This window comes from Gorilla gorilla, chromosome 7, assembly GCF_029281585.2.
Source record: "Gorilla gorilla gorilla isolate KB3781 chromosome 7, NHGRI_mGorGor1-v2.1_pri, whole genome shotgun sequence".
Classification (NCBI taxonomy): domain Eukaryota; kingdom Metazoa; phylum Chordata; class Mammalia; order Primates; family Hominidae; genus Gorilla; species Gorilla gorilla.
In genome coordinates, this window is record NC_073231.2 from 46,393,625 (window position 1) to 46,404,148 (window position 10,524).

At 42.9% G+C, this 10,524-nt stretch overlaps 1 protein-coding gene and 1 pseudogene across 2 annotated transcripts; both read right to left on the reverse strand.

The window, feature by feature from the left end:
* Positions 1-986: 986 nt before the first annotated feature.
* On the reverse strand, positions 987-1,643 carry LOC109028104 (small ribosomal subunit protein uS10-like; annotated as a pseudogene).
* TMEM70 (transmembrane protein 70) lies at positions 987-7,632 on the reverse strand. Of its 2 annotated transcripts, none has more exons than XM_004047159.5 (3): positions 7,288-7,632; positions 4,926-5,031; positions 987-2,615 (listed from the first exon to the last, which is right to left on the reverse strand). In XM_004047159.5, exons 1-3 carry the CDS (start codon positions 7,495-7,497, stop codon positions 2,149-2,151), a joined length of 783 nt encoding a protein of 260 aa, XP_004047207.4. In that variant the 5' UTR covers positions 7,498-7,632; the 3' UTR covers positions 987-2,148. The 2 variants fall into 2 exon arrangements, with proteins under 2 accessions (XP_004047207.4, XP_018888422.1); XM_019032877.4 differs by having other exon boundaries at positions 2,494-2,615; positions 4,912-5,031; positions 7,288-7,612.
* Between the last annotated feature and the right edge of the window lie 2,892 nt (positions 7,633-10,524).

Consider the following 10,524-nt stretch of genomic DNA (forward strand, 5'->3'; position numbering starts at 1 on the left):
AGTGGTGTGATCCCAGCTCACTGCAGTCTTGATCTCCCAGGTTCAAGCGAGTCTCCCACCTCAGCCCCCCAAGTAGCTGGGATTACAGGCAAGAGCCACCACACCCAGCCTTTCTTCCTTCTACTTTCTAATGTATCCATAATAAACATTTGATCATAGAATAACTTTTTATAGAAAGATATCTCTTATCTTAGGGGTGTCCAATCTTTTGGCTTCCCTGGGCCACGTTGGAAGAATTGTCTTGGGCCACACATAAAATTACTAATGATAGTGATGAGCTTAAAAAAAAAATCTCAAAACTAAAATTTAAGTTTACAAATTTGTGTTGGGCCACATTCAAAGCCGTCCTGGGCTGCAGACTGGACAAGCTTCCCTTATCTAGTAGGTTGCTATGAAAAAAAAAGAAAGACATCTCTCATTCATTGCTAGGATACATCTAGAGGACAAAGGACAGAGAAGCAAGCAAGCAAAAACCCACCTTGAGCAGAAGATGGCACAGAGGAATGGCGGTGGGAATTCTCAGTCTGGTGAGCTGGACAATCCAAGCTGAGAGCAGGCTCTAGGTCTCAGAAAGACAGCTTTTCTGTCTTATCTCCTATGAATAAGTTTCGAGCAGCCTGGGAGTTGAATGACCTCTTTGAACAGATGTTCCTGCTGCTTCCCCATCAATCTCCCTCATACACATGTACGCCATAAAGTTTAAATTTACTATCATGGTGGCCATAGACAATGTTAGGTAGCTCCATAAAGACAGAAGGGGTGTTTCATTCTTAACTGTGATCTTAGTAACTAGCACAGTACTGGGCACTCAGTAAATATCTACTTATCTAAATAGTGTGGTTTGAGGCCTCTTGTTCCTGGCTAAAATTCCTTGGCAAGAGTCAATCTCCACTTTACAATAGAGGTAAAAATCTACAATAGAGGTAAAAATCTTACAATGGATATTCTTGACAAAGCTAGCATAGAGACAGCAATTTTACACAAGGTATTTTTCACCTGTTTAATAACAGTGGTTTTCCTACACCCATAGGGTGCCACCAAGGGAGGAGTGCACAGTTGCAGAAACAAATTAAGATACTGAAGACAACACTACTTACCATTTCCCTTATAGCTAACCACCAGTTCAACCGTACATGAATGTTCTTATGGGCAATCATGCCAGGGGTTAGGCAAAAACCTGTGTTCTGAACCAAAGAAGACTTAAAATTGCTCCCATAATTTGTGAATTTCTTGAAATTTTGCGGTTTTTTGAAAATTTTTTAACAACTGGTAATCAATTTATGAAAACAGTTGACTTAGCATTTGCAATGGTGACTTCCATCTCAACTCCTGGCTCAATACTGATGGAAGTAATCTGCTTAACTATCTGAGGACTGTGCAAGTCAATGAGTCGCTTGTGGATTCTCATCTGGAAACGATCCCATGTCTTAGAACCTTCACCGTAAGTTTTTCTTGTAGTGATCTCAAAGTCTTGGTAGGCATTCAAACTGGTCCTTTCACTGATTCTTTTCCTTTGCTCCTCAGATCAAGTCAGCACACACCTTATCCAGGGATTTTACGTTGCAACTCGTTAGAGTGATATGAATTCGGTGAATTGCCACCTCTGACTCCACGGGTGTTTTTCTGGTATGTTTAAAAGCCATGGCTGCTGCAAGGCTTCCTAGCCAGCTTCCTGACAGACTTGGTCCTCAGGCAACAGCAAAGAGCAGTGAGTCAGGAGCAAGAGCAGGTGGACCACAGCTCCGCACCACCTATGACTGTGTCTTCCTCAAAGAGAAAATGTCTTTTAATGTCGGAAAATATTTATACACTTAGAAAAATCCATACACAAAGAATAAAGCAACTCTCCCATTTGCTACTGACATCAGATCCCCAGTTTAGAGTCAACCACATTAACACAGAACTCTTACACTAGCATGAACATATTTATTCACATACCTTTTTCTAAAACACGAATGGTAGATACTACATTTTGGTTTTCAAACATAGCTTGTTTTATTATAAACAAACATCATTCTCTGGAAATTAAAAGCTTTGATAATTTCAAATTATTTTTAACAATCAGTCACTAACGCAATGCAAAAGGCAATTTTATTATTATACATTAAAACGTAAATCACATTTAAGCACGAACACTAACAAATAGGCTCATTTCTCATCTTTATGCCGTTTCTCTTCACTGGCTTCTTCCATATACAAAATAAATTCTTCTTTGTCATAACCCATTAGATGGACATAGTCTTCACGGTTTGGAAAGAGCACTGGATTAACTAACAGTGATTTTGTTTTAGCATAAAATGTGGTAAACACATGTTTAGCATCTGGAATCTTCACATCATTCTGGTGAAACACTGTACTCGTTTCTGCAAGCATAGCATTGTAGGTAATGGCTTTATAAGTGTCTGTTGTGGCCTCATGGTACAATCGAATGACATAGCCTTTTGTAATAAAGTGAAGCAGCACTGGGGTGATCACCGTGAAGCTTCCCATGATGCAACAGAATACGACTTGAACAGGCAGAGGCACACTTTCAGAAATAGCACTATTTTGTGTAAAAAAGTATGGCAGAAATGTAAGGCCAATCAGACTCGTAGAATAAGAGAAACATTTCACACCTAAATGGGAAAAAAAAGAGGGAGGATCAATACTTTTAAATTTTATAAAAGAATCAATCTATCCCACTAATTCTTCCATTTTTCTTCTTACTGTATCAGCTCAAGACAACAAAATCAAACCATAAACACAGTGCTTATTATACTCCAAGCTCTGTTTTAAGGACTTTACATATTTTGACTTCAGTGTCCCTGCTACTGACCATTAGAATGCACTGTCTCTCCAGGCAGGAAATCTGCTTTAGGGTTTAAGTGGCCCTACCTCAGTTCCACAATAAAGTAGTTAATATTACTTAAAGATCCTTACTAATATTGTACTACAAAAGTTGATTCAGATAGCAGATTATCAAACAAAACTCTCTATTAACAAGCACTCCAGTATATCTAACATAAAATATTCAAACATGGGAAATTCTATCAGGCTAAGTGCCCAGGACTAAAACAGCAAATCACCAGAGAAATAAAACCAGTGGTTAAAAAACATATCAGACAGCCAGGCGCATTGGCTCATGCCTGTAATCCCAGCACTTTGGGAGGCTGAGGCGGGTGGGTCATTTGAGGTTAGGAGTTCGAGACCAGCCTGGCCAACATGGTGAAACTCCATCTCTACTAACAATACAAAAATTAGCTGGGCATGGTGGCACGTGCCTGTAATCCCAGCTATTCAGGAGGCTGAGGCAGGAAAATCCTTGAACCCAGGAGGTAGAGGCTGCAGTGAGCCAAGACTGCACACTGCAGTCCAGCCTGGGAGACAAAGCGAGACTCCATCTCAAAAAAAAAAAAAAAAGAGAAACATATGGGAAAGGTATTCAATTTCTTTAGTAAGGAAAGACATTCAAGTTAAAACAATGAGATAAGCAGCCTGGCCAGCATGGCGAAATCCTGTCTCTACTAAAAATACAAAAATTAGCCAGGCTTGGTGGCATGCACCTATAATCCCAGCTACTGGGGGTGCTGAGGCAGGAGAATTGCTTGAACCTGGGAGGTGGAGGTTGCAGTGAGCCCAGATTGTGCCACTGCACTCCAGCCTGGGCAACAAGAGCGAAACTCCGTCTCAATAAATAAATAATAAAAAATACAAAAAAAACACTGAGATACCATTTTTACCTATTACCTTAGAAAGATTAAAAATAAATGACTTTTTGCAGAGTGCAGTGGCTCATGCCTGTAATCTCAGCACTTTGGAAGGCATAGGCAGAAGGACTGCTTGAGACCAGTTTGAGACCAGCCTAGGCACCATAGGAAGACCTGTCTCTACAAAAAAAATTTTTTTAAATTAGCCAAGGCTGGTCTGATGGTAATGAGTTATCAGAACTTAACACTGGCATCACTAAAGTTGGTATACAACGTCCCCACTGCTAAATTTGACTAGCTTAAAAAAAAAAAAAAATCAGCCAGGTGTAGTGGCACATGTCTGTAGTCCTAGCTATTTGGGAGGCTGAGGTGGGAGGATCACTCGAGCCCACAAGTTTGAAGTTGCAGTGAACTATGATCACACCACTGCACTTCAGCCTAGATGACAGAGACCCTGTCTCTAAAAAATAAAAATTATTTTTAAAAAATGGCTTCTAAACTGTAGACTTCAAAATGATTAAAGTGAAAAATTTTATGTTTATCTAACCACAATAAAAAATGACTTAAAATGTAAATTTACCTTACCTTTAATTTATAATTTTAATACGATCCTAATAAAAAATACCATCTGTTTGGAAAATAAAGTTGAGATCCTAAACAAGTTGATTATAAAGTTTATTTGGAAAAACAAAAGCAGCAAAAAATAAAAAAATAAATAAAGCAATGAGGGGAAGTTACCCCTTCCAAATATTAAAACATAATAGAGGCCGGGCGTGGTGGCTCACGCCTGTAATCCCAATACTTTGGGAGGCCGAGGTGGGTGGGTTACTTGAAGTGAGGAGTTCAAGACCAGCCTGACCAACATGGTGAAACCCTGTCTCTACTAAAAATACAAAAATTGGCCAAGTATGGTGGTGCATACCTGTAATCCCAGCTACTCAGGAGGCTGAGCCAGGAGAATCGCTTGAACATGGGAGGCGAAGAGTATGGTGAACCAAGATCATGCCACTGCACTCCAGCCTGGACAACAGAGTGAGACTCTGTCTCAAATAAAAATCTAAAAATGCAAAGGTCTCTACATCTTATCAACACACCTCAAGAAAAAAAAAATGAAAATCTAATTTTCCCTACGTCTTGTAATTAAGGGATGCCATAACAACAAGTAAGATATGGTAAGGATATTTTTACAATTAAAAGAGAAAAAAAACAAAGTAAGTACACCCACCTCCAATTACTTACCAAACACTGCTCGGGCCATATTGCCAGTATAAATTAGCCTTCCATCTTCTGATTTGTCAGATGGTGTATGTAAGAATCGGACATATCCTTCCCAATAAACAGGGATCTATTGAAACAGGGATCATTATGGTCAACCAACCTTCTTAAATTTTTTTAAGTTTTTTTTTTTTGAGACAGAGTCTTGCTCTGTCTCCCAGACTGGAGGGCAGTGGTGCGATCTCAGTTCACCATTGCAACCTCTGCTTCCCAGGTTCAAGCAATACTCCTGCCTCAGTCTCCTGAGTAGCTGGGATTACAGGCGCCCACCACCACACCCGGCTAATTTCTGTATTTTTAGTAGAGACGGGGTTTCACCATGTTGGCCAGACTGGTCTTGAACTCTTGACCTCAAGTGATCTGCCACCTTGGCCTCCCAAAGTGCTGGGATTACAGGCATGAGCCACCATGCCCAGCTTAAGTTTATTTTTAAAATTGTAATGCAGGTGCAGTGGCTCATGCCTGTAATCCCAGCACTTTGGGAGGTGAGGTGGGCGGATCACTTGAGGTCAGGAGTTCAAGACCAGCCTGGCCAACATGGTGAAACCCCGTCTCTACTAAAAATGCAAACAATTAGCCGGGCATGGTGTCTGGCGCCTGTAATCCAGCTACTCCGGAGGCTGAGGCAGGAGAATCGCTTGAACCTGGGAGGCGGAGATTGCAGTGGTCCGAGATCACACCACTGTACTCCAACCTGGGCAACAGAGCACGACTCCGTCTCAAAAAAATAAAATAAAATTGTAATGAAGAGAACTTGTCACATGAGGTGACATAAGGAATTCTCCCAAATAATCTACAGAGTTAAATCAATTGGCTGACAGAATGGCTTGCCTTAATTCTAGTCACAAGTAGAAAACTGCAGAGTTGGAGTTTGTTAGCTTTGCACCCCAGCTCTCAGGTTTCTAGGTCTAGTGTGACCTTGCACAAGTAAAAATAGTAACAGTTTCTTCTACTCCACTGTTAATGAGGACATCATTCCCATTCTATTTAAATGCAACACCTTTTCAAAAAATAAATACATTTAGCTGGTGTAATGGAACACGTCTATAGCCCCAGCTACTGGGGAGGCTGAGGTGGATCACTTGAGCCCAGGAGTTTAAGGCCAGCCTGGGCAACATGGCAAGACCCCATCTCTAAGAAATAAAGTTTAATTTTACTAAAATAATTTAAGTAAAATACTCCGCAAACTCAGATTATATTTAAAGTCCAGGCCTTTTACAAATACTGCTAAAATATTTATATGATAGTATTAAAGAGATCAAATCTTTCTCTAAAGACCTTGTAAATACCGTGTATCCCCTGGTCCTCTTATTTCTTGACAAGAAATAAAATTTGGCTGGGCACAGCGGCTCACGCCTGTAATCCCAACCCTTTGACAGGCCGAGGCAGGAGGATCATTTGAGGTCAGGAGTTTAAGACCAGCCTGGCCAACACGGTGAAACCCCGTCTCTACTAAAAATACAAAAAAATCAGCCGGGGTGTGGTGGAGAGCGCCTGTAATCCCAACTACTGGGGAGGCTGAGGCAGGAGAATCGCTTGAACCCGGAAGGCGGAGGTTGCAGTGAGCCAAGATCACGTCACTGCACTCCAGCCAGGGTGACAGAGCGAGACTTCACCTCCAAAAAAAAGAAATAAAATTTACTTGAAATCCTACATCAAATTTCAAGGGAACAGAAGCGTTCCCCATACATCTGAAAATGAGTTTCACAGTGTATACACTTCAAAATGTAAAAGGCATGCCTAATTCCTCAATGCTGAAATGTAATTAGATTCCAATTTCCATTTTAAGCATTTCTTCCAAGTTTTAACCAGGTTTGCCAATCCTGATATTTTACAGAGTAGAATTAGAAGACAATTTATTCAGCTCAAAATAAAAGAATAAACATCTGCATCCCCCTTTTCCCAGGGACCAAAGTAATTCTTAAAAGTACAGCCACCTCATAAAAGTAGAACAAGCTCAAAGTCAGGTTAACCTGGCTCTTTCGGTTCTATTTCCAGGTGCTGCATCCAATTTTTTGCAAATTAACACTTCTAAGCTTCTACTCAAGGGCAGAAAAGGAACTACATATAGTTGTCACCACAAACCCTCTGGATTTGGAACTACCATAAAAGTAAGCACTTTCCAGCCGTTCTCCTGGACTCGCGGAGGCTGAGGACCCCGGGGCCCTCGGCCTGCTACTTCTGCAAGCCCCGCAGAGGGGGCTCCTCCCGCGCTCCAGCCACGGACACCTGGGAGAGGTCGCGAAGAGCCGCTGGGGCGCCCCAGGCCCGACGCGACGCCCACCCTCCCCGCCTCACTTGGGACACCAGACCTCGGACGCCCTACCTGCGCTCGACCCGGACGCCGGAAAAGGCGCGCGGCTCCCCAAGGCCCCGTACTCCAGCCGGCTACCGGCCCCGAAGGCCCGCTGCTGGAGGACGCCCGGGAGACAGAGGCCCGGGGACCACGGAGCGCGGCGGCCGCACACAATGCAGTCCTCCTTCCGCAGAGAAGCAGTTCGACCGCCCATGGGCGGCCCAACGCCAGAAACAGCATCCCGCTGGTGACGAGCGGCTGCGGACGCCCCAGCTGCAGGAGTCCACTACTGCGAGACACGGCTTCCCACCCGACTGCGGCACAAGTGGCGCATGCCCAGCCCGGGACGCCTGACTGGCAGCTGGGCTGCCCGCGCGTGCGCAGAATCTGCCGCCCGCCTGCCGCCCGCCTGCCGCCTTCCCGCGCGCGCGTTATCCGCCAGCTGAGCTGGGAGCCCGCTGCTCTGTCCTTGGCTGAGCGGCTCCTCCTTCCTAGAATTTTACCTTCTTTATAACAGCGTGGAGGGGCAGAGGGCTGTACGAGAATGACAATGCCCAGAAGCCAGGGTTAAATATTTTTTTTCTCGTGGACGACATCACTAAAAACTGTTTCCTTTGCGGAAAATGATTCTAGCCTGTTGGCACAGAAGGAAGAATATACGATTTGAACAAAAATGAGTGATAACTTAATTGAATCATCGGGTTGGAGGAAAATAAATGGAATTGTTCATGTAATATTGATAGGTGTTATCAGATTTGTCTTCGGAAATCATTCACATCCATATACACATTGATTCATTACTTGTTAAAGAGGTACTGAGTCTATTGCCAGGACTGAGCTAGGAGCAGAGGATACAAAATACTAGATTAAACTGGGAATCCACAGTGCTTAAACAGTGGAGGAAAATACCTGAAAATTGGCTAGAATATAATGTAATATAATTGAGACACCGCAATATACAAAATGTGGCTGGCCGTGGTGGCTTACACCTGTAATCCTAGCGCTTTGGGAGGTTTAGGCAGGAAGATCTCTTGAGGCCAGGAGTTTGAGACCAGCCTGAGCAATACAGGGAGACCCCGTCTCTACAAAAAAAAAAAAAAAAAAAAAAACCTAAAACAAAACTAAGCCACACATGGTAAGTGTGTGCCTGTGGTCCCAGCTACCCAGGAGGCTGACATGGTAGGATTGCTTGAGCCCAAAGTCGAGGCTTCAGTGAGCCAAGACCACACTACTGCACTCCAGCCTGGACCACAAAGTGACACCGTGTCTCAAAAAAAAGAACAAAAAAATGCCACAGAAGTACAAAGAAGAACATGATTAATTTTGCCTCAGAATGTCTTCAGACTGGCTTCACATTTAGCTCAGTCTTGAAGGATGAGCATCTTAGTAATAGAAACACACTTTTGTTTACCACTGCAGAACTATACATGTTTTTGATTTGACATGTTATTTGCACCGGAGAGGAACAAATTCATAGTCTAAAATAATGTGTGGCCAGGGGTGGGAGCTCATGCCTGCAATTCCAATACTACATGGAGGCCCAGGTGAGAGGATCACTTGATTCCAGGAGTTTGAGACCAGCCTGGGCAACAAAGTGAGACCCTGTCTCTACAAAAAATTTTTAAATTAGCTGGGCATGGTGGCACCTGCCTGTAGTCCCAGCTACTTGGGAGGCTGAGGTGGAAGGATCACTTGAGCCCAAGAGGTTGAGGCTGCAGTGAGCCCTGATTGCACCACTGCACTGAGTGACACAGCTAGACCCTGTCTCAAAAATAAAAATAAAAATAAATCAATAGAATATGATCATGTTGGCAACTCCAAATACTGTCTATTGGGGGGAGTATTCAGAAGGAGATAATGATAATACCTCTATATGGATAACTTTATTTTATAAAAAGTTAGCTTCTACTTACATTTTATTTTTATTTTAATATTTGTTTTAATAGTAGAGATGGAGTTTCACCATATAGCCCAGGTTGGTCTCAAACTCCTGAGGCTCAAGCTATCTGCCCACCTCAGCCTCCCAAAGTGCTGGAATTACAAGGGTGAGCCACTGTGCCCACCTTTTATTTTGTTTTTGAGACAGGGTCTTGCTCTGTCGCCCAGGCTGGAGTGCAGTGGCACCATCATAGCTCACTGCAGCCTTGACCTCCCAGGCTCAAGTGTTCCTCTCACTTCAGCCTCCCAAGTACCTGGGACTACAGGCCACGTCACCATGCCCAGCTAATTTTGGTATTTTTAGTGGATACAGGGTTTCCTTTTGTTGCCCAGGCTGGTCTTGAGCTCCTGGAATCAAGGGATCCTCCCGCCTGGGCCTCCCAAAGTGTCATAGAACCTGAGCTACCACACCTGGCCTATTTACATTTTAAAAACTCTTCTGTTTAGGGTAATTCACTCACAATCAATATTCACTCTATTATTTTGCTGATATATTTATAATTTTCACATAAAAATGTTTTTCTTAACTATATTGAGAGAACTCAAATTTTTTATCTTCTGTAAAGCTGTTCCCCCTACAAATACTGTAAGTAAATGAAAATAAAAACATTTGTTTGATCTATTTCTCAAAATTTCTAAATAGATAAAATCAGATTATATTCTGAAAACTCTGTACCATAGATTTACATAGAATTGTTATTTATGTTAGATGGATTTTCCAGTTCCAGTAAGTTAGAGACATTTGTTAAATATAAACTAATGGGATTTTAGAATGATTTTAAGGATGTTTTTAGGCCGCGCGCAGTGGCTCACGGCTGTAATCCCAGCACTTTGGGAGGCCAAGGTGGGCGGATCACTTGTGGTCAGGAGTTTGAGACCAGCCTGGCCAACATGGTGAAACCCCGTCTTCACTAAAAACACAGAAAAAAGTCGCCCGGCGTGGTGGAGCACACCCGTAATCCCAGCTACTCAGGGGGCTGAGGCACGAGAATTGCTTGGGCCTGGGAGGTGGAGGCTGCAGTGAGCCGAGATTGCGCCACTGCACGCCAGCCTGGGAGACAGAGCGAGACACCCTCTCAATAAAAAAGAAGGAAAGAAAGGAGAAGAGAAAAGAAAAGGGGCCTACAGCCTCCTCATCTGCACCTCCATGCCTGTCCTCCCCACCAAACTCTACTTCGAGCTACCATTACAGCCAAAAAATCTTTGTTCTGATTTCTGTAAAGGCTTTAAAAAATTATCCAAGACAATCTCCTTGATTATTGCAACTAATTATAAAAAACCAATGTCTTTTATCTACCAAATCAACTAAATTAAAAAAAAAAGCCTTTC